General features: G+C 42.5%; 1 protein-coding gene across 4 annotated transcripts in view; it reads left to right on the top strand.

The window, feature by feature from the left end:
• Positions 1-21,052, top strand: part of vps13c (vacuolar protein sorting 13 homolog C) — a 298,634-nt gene that overhangs the window by 107,481 nt on the left and 170,101 nt on the right. For all 4 annotated transcript variants that reach the window (XM_080216043.1, XM_080216044.1, XM_080216045.1 and 1 more), the window contains 6 exons: positions 2,627-2,762; positions 6,079-6,163; positions 15,525-15,691; positions 16,904-17,057; positions 18,440-18,519; positions 19,610-19,669. In XM_080216043.1, coding sequence (XP_080072169.1) covers positions 2,627-2,762; positions 6,079-6,163; positions 15,525-15,691; positions 16,904-17,057; positions 18,440-18,519; positions 19,610-19,669 — 682 coding nt within the window. The remainder of the gene's footprint in view (positions 1-2,626; positions 2,763-6,078; positions 6,164-15,524; positions 15,692-16,903; positions 17,058-18,439; positions 18,520-19,609; positions 19,670-21,052) is intronic.

Raw genomic sequence — 21,052 nt, forward strand, 5'->3', positions numbered from 1 at the left:
CTTGTACCACCAGCATGGATTATGTCATTATATATAATAAAAAAAGGGATGAGGGGATATGCAGAACAGGTGAGGAGATGGATTTGAGACTCGGGAGACATCAGCCATAATCTGACTGGCAGAGCAGGCGCAAAGGGCTGAATTTGCCCACTTCTTCTAATGTCTCTGTTCCTATGTACATCTGTTGTACAACTTGAGGCTGTAGATCTGGATCACTATTGCTAGTCTTCGAACCATCAGCATATCAGCATCCCAGGCTTACGTACAGAAATTTCAGTGTGAATCGTATGGAGACAGTTTAGCTAACATCTACTATTGATTTGTTTTGTATGGTTTTGAGTCATCTTTAAATGTGAAATGATGCACTCAAATTTAGTTATCAACTTGGCCATTGCTCTGTTGAATTGCTGAGAGATGCCGGTAATGAAGTTCTTTGCCTTGGATTGTTACAAAGAACTAGATATCACCATTTCAAAATTATCAATTTCAAACAAGACTAGGTCAAAATTTTAACTTTTCTTACCTCTCCATCTGTGTAATGATTTAATGCTTTCATGCGCTCAGATTTCCCATTCCAATGTACATTGCATTACTTCAGTCTGTGACAAAATCCATTAGCATCTTAGAGGTTTACAACATGGAAGCAGGTCCTTTGGCCCAATTTGCCCATGCTGCCTCTTTTTAACCGCTAAGCTAATCTCACTTGCCATACCCCTCTTACCCATGTAACTGTCTAAATGCTTTTTAAAAGATGAAATTGTACCCGCCTCTACAACCACTTGTGGTAGCTTGTTCCAGACAGTCACCACCCTCTGTGAAAAAATTGTCCCTCTGGACCCTTTTGTATCTCCCCTCTCATCTTAAACCTATGCCTTTTATTTTTAGATTCTCTTACCTTTGGGAAAAGGTATTGACTATGTAGCTGATCTATGCCTCTCATTATTTTATAGACCTCTATAAGATCACCCCTCAGCCTCCTATGCTCCAGAGAAAAAAGCCTCAGCCTATCCAGTCTCTTGTTATAACTCAAACCATTAAGTCCTGGTAACATCGTAGTAAATCTTTTCTGCACTCTTCCTAGTTTAATAGAAAGAGTGCAGTGTATAATAGAGTGACCAGAACTAAACACAGTATTCCAAGTGTGGCCTTACTAATGTCTTGTACAACTTCAACAAGATGCCTCAACTCCAGTATTCAGTGTTCTGATCAATGAAACCAAGCGTTGATAATCTTTATCCCCCGAGTTTAATTTGCAATGGCACTTAGCTGTTTTACTTCCCATCTAGTCATGTGAATTTTTATGAATGCCTGACTAATGCTTTAAAAGGTTGTACATATAACATACTGCTTGCCTGTGTACAAAGTTCAGATTGGACCATTTTCATCCTATCTTGGTACCACGTCTAACCCAATGTTCCCACAACTTGGCTCAAGCTTTGGTAAGCCATTATTACCAAATCTGGGAATCCATCCTTCTAACCAGCAGCCTTAGCACTCGCTCCGTGCTCAAATCCACTCGTGCTGCCAAATTGTTGCCCTCTGTGTTCCTCCCCAGAATTAGTAGTTCCTAACATTTGCAACTTGTTGTTATAAATTACGAAACCTAGGATTGTTGTCAGTGTTGTTAAATGCCAGGTACCCACCTCTGACCCTGGCACAGCTTGAAAACCATTTTGTTTATACTCTGTTTTTAAAACAAAAACTCTTCAGGTTGCAGAATATATTGAATAAAAACATCGAATGCCAGAATTAGCGAGGTCACTGATTTTTACTTTTCATGGATGAATGAATATTTCTAATATTTATTTTTTAAAAAAGCCAAAACGTTATATAATCACAGTGGAATTTGTTTTATTCAGTGACACATTTAAGTTCATGACATGATGCCTCAATTGTTCAAAACAGTGGACTAGATTTTAACTATTGATTGCTTGGAGTACACTGAAAGGCTCTCCTTTAGTAATGAGGATTGGCCACGTCTGGATGGAGAGTGTGAAGCTTTTGTAAAATTATAATAGTATGTCATTATACTCTGAATTTGCCTTTTCAAGGAATCTACCAACTGGTTTGAGTTCGCTCTGGCTTCCCACCACAAAAGCAGGGTACTACTGTTAAATCATTCGCCAATGTAGAGCCATAAAATCTCGACGTATAGAAAGAGACCATTCGGCCCATGGAGTCTGTACTGACCACAATCCCATCCAGACCCTGTCCCCATTACCCCACACGTTTACCCTGCTAATCCCGCTGAAACTAGGGTCAATTTAGCATGGTCAGTCAGCCTAACCTGCACATCTTCGGACTGTGGGAGGAAACCAGAGCACCTGGAGGAAATCCATGCAGACACGGGGAGGAGGTGCAAACTCTACACAGTTACCCCAGGCCTGGAATTGAACTCGGGTCCCTGGTGCTGTGAGGCGGCAGTGCTAACCAATGTACCAATGTGCCACTGTGCCGCCATCACTGGGGTACAATCTCCTTTCTTGTATGATTTGCTGTGACCTGCAGGTTGCCTTTTAATTACTTGATGCAGTTCTAGTTTAGATTTGATTGATGATCATTCTTGTGCCTTATTATTTGGAATTGAGATGTATTGTATCCAACAGTGGGGTATTTTGTTTTTCAGATTTAAAGTCTCTGGCGAACTTCCTTTACTTCATGTGAGGATGTCAGATCAGAAAATGAGAAGTGTTTTTGAACTTGCTGACAGCATTCCTTTGCCTCAGAGTTCGTCATTCTCCAAATCGCCCAGCAAGGCAAAGGTTGGTATGATGTCTTGCGTTTCCGAGTGCACCGCATTAGTCAAGAATCCTTGGCTGGGGTTTTCCGCCTCCCCTCCTGTGGTGTGTTTTCTGCCGGCGGGAATTACTGATCCTGCTGAAGTCCATGGAATTTTCCATGACTTGCAGACTGCGTTGCCAGAGAACCTGTTGGCAGGAAAGGCTGGAAAACCCCACTCCATGTCTCTGCTTCTCAGCAACTTGAGTCGTTTCAGAAAAATCTGTATTTCAAGTATTACAGCAAACATTTTGAATGAATGTTCGGCCGTGACGGCGTTCTTGCTGGTTAACAGTTGACTACTGCTTGCTTCATCATGTAATTTCAACGAGGGCACTGTTTCCTGCTATATTTGCTATTTTCATATCAATTCACACCTATCTACAGAATTGGAAAATTATTCTATGTTTTAAATATTGGACACAATACTGCTTTTAAGTAACAAGAATCCCACCCAGGCCCTTTCCCCAGCACTCCACATATTTACCCTGCTAATCCCTCTGACCTAACCCAGAACACTAAGGGCAATTTAGCATGGCCAATCCACATAACCCTTAATTTTAGTAGTGTGGGAGGAAACCGGAGGAACCCACGCAGACACGGAAAGAATGTGCAAACTCCAGACACAGTAAGAAGTCTCACAATACCAGGTTGAAGTCCAACAGGTTTATTTGGTGGCACAAACCACAAGCTTTTGGAGTGCTGCCTCTTCATCAGGTAAGTGGGAGTTCTGTTCACAAACAGCATATAAAGACACAAACTCAATTTACAAAATAATGGTTGGAATGAGAGTCTTTAAGACTTGATTACCTGTAAAGGTACAGATAATGTGATTGGAGAGAGCATAAAGCACAGGTTGAAGAGATGTGTATTGTCTCCAGCCAGGACAGTTTGTGAGGTTTTGCAAGGCCAGGCAAGTCGTGGGGGTTACAGAAAGTGTGACATGAGCCCAAGACCCCGGTTGAGGCCGTCCTTGTGTGTGCGGAACTTGGCTATCGGTCTCCGCTCAGCGACTCTGCTGTGGTGTCGTGAAGGCTGCCTCGGAGAACGCTTACCCGAAGATCAAAGGCTGAATGCCCGTGACCGCTGAAGTGTCCCCCAACAGGAAGAGAACACTTTAGCCTGGCGATTGTTGAGTAGTGTTCGTTTATCCGTTGTCGTAGCGTCTGCACGGTCTCCCCAATGTACCATGCTTCAGGACAGCTTTCCTGCAGCGTATCAGGTAGACAACATTGGCCGAGTTGCAAGTGTATGTACCGTGTACCTGGTGGATGGTGTTCTCACGACGATCACAGGCATTCGACCTCTGATCTTCGGGTAAGCGTTCTCCAAGGCGGCCTTCATGACACACGATAATGCAGAGTCGCTGAGCAGAGACTGATAGCCAAGTTCCGCACACATGAGGACGGCCTCACCGGGATCTTGGGTTCATGTTGCACTATCTGTAACCCCCGTGACTTGCCTGGGTTTGCAAAAACCTCACTGTCCTGTCTGGAGACAATACACATCTCTTTAACCTGTGCTTAATGTCCTCTCCACTCACATTGTCTGTATCTTTAAGACTTGTTTATCTGTAAAGACTTGCATTTCAATCATTATTTTGTAAATTGAGTTTGTGTCTTTATATGCCATGTTTGTGAACAGAACCTGGTGAAGGAGCACCATTCCGAAAGCTAAGTGGCTTGTGCTACCAAATAAACCTGTTGGACTTTAACCTGACATTGAGAGACTTCTTACTGTGTTTATTCCTATCCAATGCTGGCATCTCCACACCAAACTCCAGACAGACAATGACCCAAGCCGGGAATTGAACCCGGGTCCCTGGAGCTTTGAGACAGCAGTGCTAGCCACTGTGCCGCATATACCGGCGCGTGTTCTACTTCTCAAATAATTACAACGCCACCAGTCATTTACTTCGTCTGTGATATTAAATAATATTAAACGTGACACAATGGTTAGTACTGTTGCTTCACAGCGCCAGGGACTGGGGTTCAATCCTGGCCTTGGGTCACTATCTGTGCGGAGGTTGCACATTCTCCCCGTGTCTGCGTGGATTTCCTCTGGGTGCTTCTGTTCCCTTCCACAGTCCAAAGATGTGGAGGTTAGGTGCGTTGGCCATGCTAAATTGCCCCTTCGTGTCAGGGGATTAGCAGGGTAAATGTGTTGCGAGAATAGGGCCTGGGTGGTTGGTGCAGACTTGATTATCCGAATGGCCTTCTGTACTGTAGGGATTCTGTGATTTAAAGCACTGCTCACCTAGGCTGAGTGATTGTTAAATTTCTCACAGTTGGCTGGTAAAGTAAACCAGAAGTCAATCTTTACCAAGTTCGGGAGTTAATGAGGCACGACAAATGTCTCACTCCCAACTCGATGGTCCACCACCAGTGTCGATAGGTGTCTGTTTATACTCTTTTGACCAATGATAAACAAATGAATGATCAACCCCTTTTAAAGGAGGAATTTGACATTATTTGCAACTGTGTGTGCGCTCAAGTCATGATCCAATAGTTCCCCCCCCTCTCTGCTTGCACGTATTTAACCATAACTCATACAGTTAACACTTTATAATTCCAGCATGTTTAGCATGAAACATATCAGGGAGCTTGGCTATGATATTCATTACTACAGTTATGCATCATCTCACTATACATAACTTAAAAAAAGGGATAAGGGGGTATGGGAAACAGGTGGATTTGAGAGCAGGGAAAGATCAGCCATGATCTGATTGGCTATTTAAGAACGTAAATGTAGTGCAAGCATTTTCAAGCATGTAAATTTTATTGCTGTGTCCTAACTAATCTCTATCTCGTGAAAGACTCTTCAACAAAAATATACTGATCTAGTTACAAACAATAGTTCTTGCAGGAATTTTTTTTAACGCAGTCTATTTGACAATGTGCTGGTAAAGTGAATCTTTGTTATAAAAAAAAGTTATTTTAATTTTGTTATCTCAATGTGAACTCGTGTGCTTTTTCAGTTGTGCCTTTGAAGTGACATTTCAGAGAAAACCCTACCTTTTATGGAGTGATGGGCCAGAATTTTCCAGCCATTCCTGCCAGTGGGACTTTTGGCTTGTGCCAGTGGAGGTTCCCAGTGGCAGAAGGTGCAAACCATGGGAAATCCCGTTGACAACGGCTGAACCAGGAGGTCCCACTGTCGGCTGATGATGGGCTGCCTCTGCTGTTGTGAATCGTGTGTGTGTGTGTGTGAAACTGTTGGGCAATTACTAATGTATCCATCAATCAGTGTCCCTCGATGCAATAACACAAGGTCACATCGTTTACATGTTTGTGTTGGTAGATGTCATTGGCAAAATCAAGAAAGGTATTTGATCCTCGTCTTGTAGCTGTTGGTTCTTCCGTATCACTGGAGGCAGATGATTCAAGTAAGCTTTGAGTATCCTAAGATTATTGTTTTTACTACTTCATGGTAGCTGAAAATTGTGTTCTGCTTTTGTTAACCTGTACAGTGAATATCCTCGAAACTAAAACATAAGAAGCTTGCCTAGATTTTAGTGACAAATGTTATCATTTGTCAAACTCTGTGCTTTCTTCAGTTATCCTGAAACATTTGAAAATGTGTGACCTGATGTGATATTTCAGTGACGTTCTTTTTATTTGTGACATTCTCCCCAAGCTTAATGAGTGTAACCATTGATCTGTCACTGAAAACATTTTACTTTGATAAGGAGCAGAACTCTGAAGGAACGTACTTATTGCAGGCTGGAAAATGTCAACCTATTTCAGCAGCTTAAGAATAGTTGAGGACAAAGTCCTCAAAGACAAATAGTAGAAAAAGCCTTTCAGCCCATCAAGCTGACTCTAACATTCTAGTTTTGCAATGGCCAGCATTTTAAACACTCCAACAGATTTGTATTTATTATACTACTTTATACAATGTTCAAACCATTTGAATCTCAGGTCTTGCCCCATGTCCCATGTTCTACTCTGAATTCCTGTGATGTTGCTCACTTGGCAACCTTTTCATGTAAAACGTCTGATTAAACTATCTTGGGCACAATTACAATGACACTCAAAATCGAGGAGCTCTATCAGGCAAGATCTTCACATCCATGTGATCCGTTGAAGCAGTAAAATACATTGTTTGTAAACATTGGTTCCTTTTTATTCTCCGTACCTGTATCACCTGAACAGCACAGTGGTTAGCTCTGCTGCCTCTCAGTGCCAGGGACCCAGGTTTGATTCCCACTTGGGTCACTGTCTTTGTGGAGCCTGCACATTCTCCCCATGTCTGCGTGGGTTTCCTCTGGGAGCTTCGGTTTCCTCCTACAGTCCACAAGATGTGCTGATTAGGTGCATTGGCCATGCTGAATTCTACCTCACTGTACCCGAACAGGCAACTCAGAGATTTTCACAATAACTTCATTGTAATTTTAATGTCAGCCGACTTGTGACACTAAGAAACAAACTAAATAAAACTAAACATTGGTTTTAAATTCCACTAGACAGTAGTGATAAAAGGTTGTTCCTCAGATTGGAGGAAGGCTTAATAGTTCTCCAGGGTCAGTGTTGGAATCCTTACTGTTCCTGATGTACATTAATAACCTAGACTGTGGTGTTCGGGACATGATTTCAAACTTGGCAGATGATACTAAGATTGGAAGCATCCTCAATTGTAATGAGGATCCTATTGAACTTCAAATGAATGTAGACATATTGGTGGATAGAACAGACAAGTGGCAGCTGAAGTTAAATGCAGCGAAGTGAGGAGATTTATTTTGACAGGAAGGTTACAGAGAGACAGTGTAAAATAGAGAGAAACTCTTCAGGAGGTGCAGGAACAGAGGGACATCAGTGTATTTGCACAGAAGTCATTGAAGTTGGCCAGTCAGGTTGAGAGAGCAGTTAATAAAACGTATCTTAGATTTTATTAATAGGATCATTGAGTACAAGAGTAAGGAGATCATGTTGAACTTGCACAAGGCACCAGTTCAGTCTCCTCTGGAGCACTGCATCCACTTCTGGGCACCATATTTGAAGATTTTTTTGGGGGGGTTGGACAGAGGGAGGATATATCCCCTTTTCTTTGTGCTCTGCCACTTTACTTTCAGCTCACGTCCAACCCTTGTTGCTCCCCGTGATACCTTGCTTTTATTCTGTGGCTTGTTGTCTACTTGCCTCCTGGGCTTTTTTTCTTATGTGTTATTATCCATGTTAGTTTTTTCTTGTGTGGGAGAAAAGAGAAGCGTGATGTTCTGCTTCTATCATGTTTTAGGTGGTTGGGGGAAGATGGTTGTTGAGGTGATGTATGTTAGGCTGAGGGAACAGCTAGGTTGGGTGTTTATGTGTTTCTGGGGGCTGGGGTGGATGTCTAAGTGGTGTGTGTGTGTGTTGGAGAGTTTTTTTTTGTTTTGGTGAGGGGTTTTTCTTAAATGGGGAGGTTTTGTTTCTTTTGCTGGATCAGGTTCTGTTTTTTCGGAGAGGGAAAAAGATAGAATAAATTTTTGTTTAGTGGGTCGGCTATTGAGGGGGTAATAGGTGGGCTATTGGGGGTGGGGGAGTGGGGGGCAGAGGTCAGGCAGAGGGATGAATGTCCAGAGGGTTTCCTGATAGTGGATAGATTGTTGGTTGAAGGTTGGTTTGTTGTTCTACCCTGTCTTGGGGCTTTTGACTTCTGTGTGTTTTTCTTAGGGTGCATGAGATGAGGGGGTTCCCAGAGCTGGCGGGATGGAGTGATTTTTTTTTTCTAAATTCCTTTTGTATGTGTTTTATGTTGTGGTGTGGATTCAGGTAGTGTATGTCAGATTGTTGTGGGGGCACTAGCTGGCAGAGCAAGTTGGTGTAGGGACATTGCTGTTTGTTTGGATGGTTTAGGGTTTGGTATGAGGGTAGGTCTTTTTCTGGTAGTGCAAAAATAGACAATTTATCTGTTTATGTCTTAGTTAATAAATTAGTGTCCCCAGTAGCCTTACATTAATAATGTAATGAAGTTACTGTGCAAGGGTACACCGAGGGGGAATTTAGTATGGCCAATTCATTGAACTGGCACATCTTTGGAGTGTGGGAGGAAACCGGAGTGCCTGGAGGAAACCCACACAGACACGGGGAGAGAACATGCAAACTCCACGCAGGTAGAGATTCTGTGAGACAACAGTACTAGCCATTGTGCTGCCCATAGACGAATGGCTTACTTGTCTGTCTCCTTACCATGCTGGTTTTTCTGCTGTCTATCGCGGTCCTTCCTTGTTTGTTATTCCTCAGTCCTCGGGGTTGATCTCCTCTGTCCATTCCTTTCTCCATACCTTCTCCTCTCTGTTGTGTCCTCTTTTTCTTGCTCTGTCCTTGGCTTTTGTTTGGGAAGGGCCTTTGGTGGGGCTGGATGGTGGGGGGAAAGGAGTTTGCTTTTTAGGGATGGTTGAATCCTCCTTTGATCTATTTGGGGTTGTTTGTCTGGCCTTCGTCTGTGTTTGTGTTCAGGGTACATGGCAATTAGTGACCTGTTCACTTGTGGTTGGTCCCTCATGACATGTGGCTTGTGTTTATTATGGTTTTCCAGTTGTATGTTTCCATGTTACCCCCGTGGTGCTTGCATGGGCGTGCTGTTGGTTTCTGTTCATATGTTCTGGGTGGTTGCCCTGTTAGGTCCTTATCTATCCCTGTTCTTGTATGGTTTGTGTGCTTCTGTGTCTTAGGTTTAGGCCATTAGGGAATAAGGTTTTCATTCTGTAGATCCACTCCTTCTCCACTTGTTTTCTTTCTGCTGTGGTCCAATGAATATTTGTGTCCAGTCCCATAATAGTTAGGGCTTCCATGCCACATTGCATGAAATGTCTGTTTATGACTTTATTTTCCTTCTCTGTCCTAATCTCACTGAGGTGGCTGGAGAGTCTTTCCCTTACTGTGTTGCCCGTTTATCCTATGTATATTATCTTGCATGTTTTACATTGGATGGCATACTACATTGCGTTGGTTGTATTTGATTTTCGACTTTAGTGCGACACTGGCGTTAGTGTGCTGGTTCCTTATTTCCTTTGGTGTTACAGGTGTTGCAATTTCTATTTGTACATTTCCCCTCCTTGGGTCATTTTATCTGGCTTCTGACTAATGTGTCCTTCAGATTTTTGTGTTGTCTCTAGGCTGTTTATAATGTTGAAATTTTCGAAGGTTCTGTTGTTCTTTAAGTTTGCAAAGTAGTGTTTTTCACTATTCTACTTCTCACCCTGTGGGCTGTGTGTGATGATTAGTGGTATGATGGATTTCCGTTCCCTTTTCTGCACTGCCTCTCGATGTGTTGAAGTCCTCCTTTTGTGCCTGGATGTGTGGCTATTATCCCCATCCAGATGTGAAGGCATTGGAAAGAGCACAGAGGAGCTTCACGAGAATGATTCCAGGGATAAACAACTGTAATTATGGGGATAGATTGGAGAGACTGGGGCTGTTTTCCTTGGAGAAGGGAAGACCATAGGAGACTGCATAGAGATATTAAAGATCATGAGCGGTATTGTCAGGGTAAACAATGAGGAACTATTCATACTTGAGAGCTTCAAAACTTGGTTAGCACTGCTGCCTACAGCACCAGGGACCGGGGTTCAATTCCGGCCTTGGGTGGAGTTTGTACGTTCTCCCTTTGCATGGGTTTTCTCTGGGTGTTCTGGTTTCTTCCCACACTTCAAAGGTGTGCAGGTGAGGTGGATTGGCCACGTAAATTACCCCTTAGTGTCAGGGGACTAGCAGGGTAAATATGTGGAGTTACAGGGTTTGGGTCTGGGTGGAATTGTTGTTGATGCATGCTCACCGGGCCAAATGACTGCCTTCTGCACTGTAGGGATTGTATAATTCTATGATTCTACCTTGACAGTACTTATTAAGAATAGGAGTGGAAGTGATGTGAGGAAAAAATGTTTTAGCTCAGCAGGTGATTAGAGCTTGGAATGAGCTTCCTGTGTGGTTGGTGGAGATAGATTCATTCGAGCATTTCGAAAGGGAATTCGATTGCTATCTGAAAAAGAAGAATGTGCAAGATTCCAGGGATAAGGCAGGGGGTGGAATTGGGTAGAATGCTCTTTCAGCATTCAGTAGACTTGTTGGGCTGAATGGCCTCCTCCTGCGCTGTAAAGATTCCGTCATTCAAAATCTGCATACTGCTGTTTGTGGTGTTGTGTGATCATTTATAAATGAATAGATTATTGATAGTCTTGTTGGGCATTTTTATTTTTAATGCTGGCAAAGTTGGTCTGTAATTCAACTTTAGTTATTTTATGTTTGATTTGCAGAACCCTTCCAATAATAATATTTATTGATTGGCGTGCAAGAACAGAGCAATGCAGCCTGAGATGGAGTTACAGAATTGTTTGCATAGAATCAGTAAATAGAACAGAACATAGATAAGTCGCCGGGACCAGATGGGATGTACCCCAGGATACTGTGGGAGGCGAGGGAAGAGATTGCAGAGCCCCTGGCGATGATCTTTGCGTCGTCAATGGAGACGGGAGAGGTTCCAGAGGATTGGAGGATTGCGGATGTAGTTCCTATTTTTAAGAAAGGGAACAGAGATAGCCCGGGAAATTACCGACCGGTGAGTCTGACCTCAGTGGTTGGTAAGCTGATGGAGAGGCTTCTGAGGGACAAGATTTACGAACATTTGGAGAGGTTTGACATGATCAGGAATAGTCAGCATGGATTTGTCAAGGGCAGGTCGTGCCTTACAAGCCTAGTTGAGTTCTTCGATAATGTGACTGAACACATTGACGAAGGAAGTGCCGTGGACGTAGTGTACATGGACTTCAGCAAGGCGTTTGATAAGGTCCCCCATGCAAGACTTCTTGAGAAGGTGAGAGGGCATGGGATCCAAGGGCCTTTGGCCTTGTGGATCCAGAACTGGCTTGCCTGCAGAAGGCAGAGAGTGGTTGTGGATGGGGCTTTTTCTGAATGGAGGTCAGTCACCAGCGGAGTGCCTCAAGGATCTGTTCTGGGACCCTTGTTGTTTGTCATTTTCATAAATGACCTGGATGAGGAAGTGGAGGGATGGGTAAGTAAGTTCGCTGATGACACGAAGGTCGGTGGTGTTGTGGATGATCTGGAAGGATGGCAAAAGTTGCAGCAGGACATAGATAGGATGCAGGACTGGGCGGAGAAGTGGCAGATGGACTTCAACGCGGATAAATGTGTTGTCGTCCATTTTGGCAGAACCAACGGGATGAACGAGTACACTATTAAGGGCAGAAGTCTGAGTAGTGTTGAGGAGCAGAAGGATCTTGGGGTCCGGGTCCACAGGACTCTTAAATCGGCCTCGCAGGTGGAGGAGGTGGTCAAGAAGGCGTATGGTGTACTGGCCTTCATTAATCGAGGGATTGAGTTTAGGAGTCGGGAGGTAATGCTGGAACTTTATAAGACCCTTGTCAGGCCTCATTTGGAGTATTGTGCGCAGTTCTGGTCGCCTCACTATAGGAAAGATGTAGAAGCTATTGAAAGGGTGCAGAGGAGATTTACAAGGATGTTGCCTGGACTGGGAGGCATGCCTTATGAAGTTAGGTTGAGGGAGCTGGGACTCTTTTCCCTGGAGAGACGAAGGTTGAGAGGCGACCTGATAGAAGTTTACAAAATGTTGAGAGGAATAGATAGGGTGGACTCTCAGAGGCTATTTCCCCGGTTTGAAATGGTCACTACGAGAGGACACAGATTTAAGGTGCGGGGAGGGAGGTTCAGAAGTGATGTTAGGGGTAAGTTTTTCACTCAGAGGGTGGTGAGTGAATGGAATCGGCTGCCGTCAGTGGTGGTGGAGGCGAACTCGCTGGGGTCTTTTAAAAGACTTCTGGATGAGTATATGGGGTTTAATGAGATTGAGGGTTATAGATAGGTCTGTAGGTTGGTAGGTGATGTGGTCGGCGCAACTTGTGGGCCGAAGGGCCTGTTTGTGCTGTAGTGTTCTATGTTCTATGTTCTATAACATACAGACAAAGTGTGGCCTCTACTTTCCTGTCTACCGCTACCCACCCCTTTGATTACCTTGTCAGTCAAGGCTCTGTCTAACTCAACCTTGATAACAGTCAGTGATCCAGCCTCCACTCCTCTCTGGGGAAGTGGGTTCCATGGATTAACAAATCACAGAGAAAGTTTCTCTGCATCTCAGTTTAAAAATCAGGAGTCTTCCATTTGAGACAGTGTCCTTTAGTCCTAACTCTCATAAGGAAAAAATGTTCTTTCAGCATCCAACCTGTCAAATTCCCTCGGGAATTGCTATGCTTCAGGAGACTTTTCAGCCTGTCATCGTACTCCCCGATGTTCCCCATAACTCTGCAACTGTTTTTCCCTTATTTACCCAATTTTCTTTTGAAAAAAACTCGATTCATTCTACTTCCAGCATCCTTTCAGGCACTGCATTCTGGGCCCTAACCACGCACTGTAATTTAGTTCTTCCCTAGTTTGCTTTGCCAGTTACCTTAAATCTATGCCTTCCGGTTCTGAGCCGTTCTTTGTTTGTTCTGTCGAGATCCCTCATGATTTTGAATACCTCTAACAAATCTCTCAACCTTCTGTAAGCCCAGCTTCCAATCTAACCACTAACTGAAATCCCTCATCCCTGGAACAATTTGCATGTTTTTTTTCTACACCCTGTCTAAAGCCTTCCTAAAATCTGATGCCCAGAATTGAGGCCAAACCAGTTATTTATAAAAGTCTTTTGTAACCTTGTTCTTTTATACTGAATGGTTCGGGATCTTTCTCAGTCTGCTATCTTCAATGATTTGTGTGCGCGTGCCACTAGGTCTCTGTTCGTGCATACCTTTAAGAATAGAACCCTCCAGTTTATATTATCGCTTCCCATTCTTTCAATCACAGTGTATCATTTCACACTTGTCTGCATTTAATTCTATCTATACATGTCTGTTTATTCCACCAGCCTGCCTGTCGTTTCGATGTGTATTAACTTATATTGCTGAATAGAAAAGAATGCTCTGAACATGTTCTCTTTATTCTTTCACATGCATAGTTCTGCTACAATGACTAATGTACAGTGTTTTCTGGGTGGGCCTGGGTAAGATGCTCTTTTGGAGAATTGATACAGAATTATGGGCCAAATAGCTTCCTTCTGTAGTGTAGGGCTTCTCCGGACAGCTCCAGTTCCATACATCATGATAAATTCAGTGATGCTCCACTACTATGTATTGCTTGCTGCATGCAGGGTAAATAACATGCCTCCACAATGCCGTATTGTACCTCAGACACATTGCAACTATTGTTCAGCTCGGGCACAGAACTCAGCTGCTGTCCCTCTGGAAGTGTCGGAACAACTTGTGATTGTTTGAGAGCTAATCTGTATTCTATGAATCCGAACGCTACAAGATTCGGATCTTGGGCTTCAACTCGTGACGATCTATATCAATGACTTGGATAAAGGGATCAAACGTTACGTATCCAAATTTGCCGATACAAAGTTCTGTTAGTAGCGAACCTGTGAGGAGAATGTCGAGTCTGCAAAAGAATATCGCAGATGTGGGTGAATGTGGAGAAATGTCAGGTTACTCCTATTTGTAAGACGAATAGGAAGATTGAATATTTTCTAAGGAGTATTCAGAGGATTTGGGTGTTCTGGCACATAAAACACAAAGTTAACATGAAGGCACAAGAAGAAATTAGGAAGGCAAGGGGGTTAGAATACAGGAGTAAACAAGTCTTGCTGCAGATACCATAGAGATGGTGAGAACACATCTGGAATAATATGTACTGCTTTAGTCTCTGTATCTAAGGAAGCGTATGCATGCCTTGGAGAAGGTACAGGAATGGTTCACTGGATTGATTCCTGGGGTGCAGCAACTGCCCTTGAGAGATTAAGTGAGTAAAATGGGCCTATAATCCCTAGAGTTTAGAAGAATGAAAAGCGATCATATTGACATGTACAAAACCCTGAGGGGTTGACAGGGTAGATGCTGAAACTTTTACCTTGGTGGGAGAGTCTTGAACGAGGAAATATAGGATGGAATTTTCTAGTTCTGGGAATCATAGTGGATGGCACAGGACCATGCAGAGGTCTGTTGATCTGGGGCAGGATTTTCTGGTCTTGGGGCAAATGTGGCCGGAAAATCTCACCCATAGTCTCAGGATAGGAGAGCGACCATTTTGACGAAGAAGAATTTTTTTTTTTCACTTGGAAGGTTGTGATTCTTTGGAATTGTCTCTCAATCAGTTAATGATCATATTAAATTGTGGTGTCGTCTCAAAGGGTCCGATGGCCTATATTCTTGCATTTCTATTTCTCTTGGGGCTTAAATTGGCCCCATGTGAGATGGGCTGTGACTATTGTCCTGTTAAAGTTATTTATTGAATGCTGAATCTTCTGTGAATTTTTAAGATGACCTTGTGAAAAAATTTCTAAACTAGTGATTTGATTAGAAGTTGCACCTCATAACTGGACTGGAATAACTCTGTTACATCTCACTGCCTTCCTGTCAAAATGAAAAGCTGCGAGTTTTCAATCTCGTTTTTATTTTGTCGATGTTCTGGAGACTACATAATCCGGGCCATTAATTTTAATTTAAGTTATTTAATTTCAACCTGAGGTCCACTCTGCAAGTTTGCTACACTTCTGTTTAAGACACAATATAAGCTGAATTTATGGATTCTAAACTTGCACCATGCAGCTACCTGATTTTATGCAGTTTTGCTAAATCTTGGAGGCTTTGCTTGTTGTCTATAAATATTTTGCATCCAGAATAGTTCAAATAATGCTTTCTTGAAATTGTCAGAAATATTCCTCCCTTTCAAGTATGGGCATATCATCTTATTCTTCAGGTTCTCTGGAATCTGAAGAAGAGTTCTGTGACGCACAGGAAGGAGCAGACTTGACAACTAAACTAGCGCTGGCAGCTGGCGATGCACAGTCACTCCAAGCCCAGAAAGAGATTGAGAGTCTGCATGAGGAGCTCACAACTCTACAGTTGAAGTTTGTAGTTAAAGAGGTATGTAACATTGAATGTATTCGGGAGGCGACTAGATATAGCACTTGAGGTGAATGGGATCAAAGGTTATGGGGAGAAAGCAGGATTAGGCTGAGAGTTGGACGATCACCCATGATTGTGATGGTTGGTGGAGCAGGCTGGAAGGGCCAAATGGCTGACTCCTGCTCCTATCTTCCATGTTTCTATGTAAACATTTTCAGTTTGTTAGCATTGAACTCATTCGTGTTTCCATAACTCTCTTTGTGTCCTCGGTAAAATTCTTCTTTCTTATAATTATTGTGCTTTTGTGAATGAAATTATGAATGACTAGATCAGATGGCACACTGCTGCCTCGACACCAGGGTTCAATTCCCAGCTTGGGTCACTGTCTGTGTGGAGTCTGCACGTTCTCCCCGTATCTGCGTGGGTTTCCTCCGGGGTGCTCCAGTTTCCTCCCGCAGTCTGGAAGATGCATTAGTTAGGTGCATTGTCCATGCTAAACTCTCCCTCCAATGTACCTGATCAGGTGCCGGAGTGTGGCAACTAGGGAATTTTCACAGTAACTTCATTGCAGTGTTGCAAGCCTACTTGTGACCACTTATAAATAAACTTTAAACTTTGTAGATTGCTTGACTACTGTTGGTTATGCTTTTAAATGTACATGTGGTTCAAGTATTTTGGACTGTTTATTAGGTACGGTTCTTTGCTTTAAGGCTTTAATTCTGCTTTCTCTGATGCTGTGCACCATTCCCAATTTTTAGGCTAAGAGAGAATCCATTTGGTATTTCTGCCAAAGTAACTGTGGGAAAGATGCCAGCTTTTAACCTTCAATAACCTTTCAATCTACAAGGCCAAGACAGAAGTTGGCATGCACAATTGAATGAATGGTGGTCATTTTTGTTGTGTGATTGAGAATTACATTTTTAAATTCAGATGAAGGGAAGCATCAGTGGTATTTGTTGTAGGTTAATCACAAGCATGAGGTACTTTTGCTTCTCACTGTTCCCTCCTCATTCCAGTAAACATTGGTATGCTTTTACCTCCATTGAGGTTTACTATGAAATGACAGATTCGGTTTTTTTTGATGTTCGCCAAATACAAGCTGGTTCTCATGTGTAGACATTTTAAACTCTGCTTCCTTGTTGTTGAGAAGGTGGATTTGAAGCGTGTACCTATTGTAAATCTTTGGTACATTGTATTAAGTTAAATAGTCCTTTGGTTTCTTACCTATAGGTAGTTGTTGAACTAACAAGGCAAGAAGACCAGGAGAAGCCGCTGCTTGTTTTCAGTGTGTCTCAGTTGGGTACTGAAGTGAACATCAGAACGTTTGATTTAGTGTCTACATCATATCTAAAGAAAATCACCTTGGATTATTGCGAAATCGCTGGTGAGTAACTTGCCTCTTAAAATTCTCCCAAACGATAAATTTGGATAATTTCCAGTGTTTGGAGGAAGGTCATAAATACACTCTATGAACAGACCATCAACCTTCCTAATATCAGCATTAAAAAAAACAAATTAAATAGCTTAGAGTTCCAATTTTAGCAAAATTTTCATCACTTCATTGCTGTAGAAAATCTGACTGAGAACGATGACCCCTTTAAACAAGGTGCTTACACCTTCCCAATAACTCATTTCAATTTGAATCCTAAAATTAAAAACTCTCTCTTTTAAAAAAACTGTAGTATCCTAAGTTAGCCTTATAATTTGAATATACAAACTTCAAATAACTTTTTATTCTACTGCACACACGATTATAATGTGAGGTGGTAGCATATGATGGTGGAATTAATTTGTCATGCTGCAGAGTGTTGGAATTTTGGTTTAATTTTTCACATCACTTGAGTTTCTTGCTTGGGATTGATTGCTTTGGGGGTGTCCGTGTGTATGGATGGGGGTGAGGAGGGGGAGGGCTGCTGTTTATAGTTCAGGGAGATTCAAAATGGGGTGAAGATATTGAGGGAAGAAAGAGTTGTTACACCGATCACCAAAACTTTGTGCATTATGTAGACTTGAATCTTGTCTCCTGCTATATCTGATTTCCTCTCATGTAAACAAAATGCAGAGTTTTACAGGGCAGAAGGAAACCAGCCAAACCTTGGTGCCATGCCGGTTTCATGAAGGAGATACGGAAATTTTTTTAATCGGGTGGATGTAGCTTTTACTAGGGGCGTAACTATAAGGTTCATGTGGGAGATATAGGAGGGATGTCCGAGTAGATTCTTGACTCGGAGAGTGGTTGGGGTGTGGAATACACTGCCTGCTGTGATAGTGGAGTCGGACACTTTAGGAACTTTCAAGTGGTTATTGGATAGGCACAAGGAGCATAACAGAATGATGGTGAGTGGGATAGCTTGATCTTGGGTTTGGACGTAGCTGGGCACAACATTGAGGGCCGAAGAGCCTGTACTGTGCTTACTGTTCTATGTTCTGTAAGCTCCCCAATTTAGTCTCACACTCCAGCTTTTTCCCATAACCTTGCAAATCAGTACTCTTGATTTGTCATATGACAGTTTGTGTAGAATCTGATTCCATGTCCCTTTCAGTGTTTCAGATCCTCGACTGAAAAATATTCTTCTGGTTTTTCCTTTAGTTCGTTTGCCAATTAACCTCATGTCACTGGTCTAAATGTACGATCTTTGAAAAATCTCATCATGTGACGCCCTCTATTGGGCCTTCAATTATTATTTTCATATTTTAAAGCCTGATGTATTTTATGAACATATTAACATATACTAAAATTGGATTTCATGGTTTAATGTTCTGCAGATGACCAAAATCAGAAGCTACATTTGATCAGTTGCGCAGATACACCAGGTTCAGATCTTCTCAAAGTGGAATACATTAAGGTATTATTTATTCTGAAGGTAAAATATAGATATCGTGGTTGCAGGTTTTTTCCCGCACGCGCAGTGTCAGCTGTAGCTCACTTGCTATCGCTCGTGCCTCTGAGTCACGTGGTTCTGGGTTTGAGTATCATTCTAAGGTTGAGTACAAAACTAAAGGCTGACACTCCGGTGCAGTACTGAGGGAGTGCTGCACTGTCAGATGTGCCGAATTCTGGATGGACTTCCTCCTCTTAAAAATATTACCTTGGGATTTTTCTGGCAGATGGAAGCATGATTTAATGAGTGGGGAGTTCTTCCTGATGTCCTGGCTATAACTGTTTGATCAGTCAACATCGGGGGAGGTGGCGGTGGGGGCACACCACGGTGGTACAGGATGGGCAGCACTGCTTCCTCAGTTTGGGTTCAATTCTGGCCTTGGGTGACTGTCGGTGTGGAGTTTGGACATTCTTCCCTGGTCTGCATGGGTTTCCTCCGGGTGCTTTTGACTTCCTCCTGTCGTCCAAAGGTATGCAGATTAGGTGCATGGACTATGTTAAATTGCTCCTTCGTGTCCCAAGATGTATAGGTTAGTTAACTTAGTCATGGTAAATGCACAAGGTTACAGGGATAGGGCAAAGTGGAGGTCTTGGGCTGTTCTTTCAGAGAGTCGATGCAGACTTGATGGGTTGAATGGTATCTTCCTGCACTATAAGGATTCTATTGTTCAATTACAAACAGATTATCTGGTCATTATCACATCGTCGTTTGTGGACGTGTCATCCCTCCTCCTACCCTCCCCTATCCCCCCCTAAATTTTCTCTTGGATTGCAAGAGTGACCACATCTACTTCATTGATTCTTCAGCAAGTATACTTATTGAAAAAAGTAAGAAGTCTCACAACACCAGGTTTAAGTCCAGCCAGTTTATTTGATAGTAAACCCACAAACGCTTTTGGAAATGGTGTTTCTCCGTCAGGTGTGCGGAAGGTTCTAATCAGAGATTATTGAAAAAAGCACAGTAAATGCAACTCTTTCTTAAGTTGATAATCAGCATTTGCTCTTCATTATGTCAGTGCTGAAGTAAAATTAACTTTAAAACTTATGTTTTGCAGGCTGACAAAAATGGACCACATTTTAAAATGAATTACAACAGCACTGAACAAATGCTCAAGGTAAGCACTTATTGTCCTACCTCAGAAATATGAAGACCAGCTGGAGAATGCTGGTTTGAAAAAAAATTCTTACAAAATGTGTTATTTATGTGTTGTCCAAAGATTGGCCATGCTAAAAATTGCCCCTTATTGTCCTGAGATGGGTCGGTTGGAGGGATTGATGGGTAAATATATAGGAATATGGGATAGGGCCTGGGTGGGATTGCAGTCAGTGCAGACTCGATGGGCCAAATGGCCTCTTTCTACACTGTAGGATTTCTACGATTCTATGAATTCAAAAGAAATCATCTAGACTAATGAGTTTTATTTGCAAGCAATGGATTTTTCTCAGATACGAAAAACTGACTCATCATACCTTGTTTAAAAAAAAAAGTAAAATGTCAACCCATTTTGCTTTTTGCTACATGGTATTTTAGTATTTCAGAATTGTTGAGAGACACTTGTCCTAGTTTCTTAATCCACAATGGAAATGTAATCAATTTGTTAATGTGAGATGTATTAGGAAATGATGTTCTTAAATCATCCATTACTGGTTAGTAGGTTAAGTTTAAATAGTAGCTGAATTCAATTAAATGGATTAATTTTGTTGAAAGGCCTGGCTTTTATTTGTGTTGCGTGTAACATACGAGCCTACGACAGTTAGCGGACTACACAAAGGAATGGCGTAAAAATCAGATTCATTGAATAATACAGCACAGATGGAAGTAATTTGAAAGATGAACTCACAGCCCTTACAAAGGGATGGAATTTGACCTACATATCTGTAGAATTAGCAGTGTAAGATTCCAATTACATTAAGAGCACCTTCTCTTGTGTTTATTTCAGGGGGAAAAAAGAGTTTGTGTAATTTTTTTGTGTTCTGACAGTGGCAGTGCTCTCCTAATTAAAGTCAAAGAATCCCTGCAGTGCAGAAGGAGGCCGTTCGGCCCATCGAGGCTGCACCGACAACAACCCCACCCAGGCCCTACCTTTGCAACCTCCCACATTTACCATGCCAATCCCTCTAACCTGTGCAACCTGGGACAGTAAGGAGCAATTTAGCATGGGCAATGCCCCTAACCTGCACATTTTTGTGGAGCGTGGGAGGAAACCCATGCAGACTCGGAGAACATTCAAACTCCACACAGACAGTGACCCAAGCAGGGAATCAAACCCAGGTCCCTGGAGCTGTGAGGCAGCAGTGCTAACCACTGTGCCGCCCTGTCTGTTTGCATTTCATTCCACATTCCACAGCCTAGACCAAGCAATGAGCCTGTTGCGCCTAAAAGTTGCAAATATCAACTTGTTGTGATTGGTTTAAAATGAAGAATTTTGCACCCAAGTTTTGTGTTGTTGAAGAAAAATGTGTTTGGAAACCTTTGCTGAATTTCAGAGGAGGAGCAG

The sequence above is a fragment of the Carcharhinus amblyrhynchos genome, chromosome 32 (assembly GCF_965287045.1).
Source record: "Carcharhinus amblyrhynchos chromosome 32, sCarAmb.v2.hapA, whole genome shotgun sequence".
Lineage (NCBI taxonomy): Eukaryota > Metazoa > Chordata > Chondrichthyes > Carcharhiniformes > Carcharhinidae > Carcharhinus > Carcharhinus amblyrhynchos.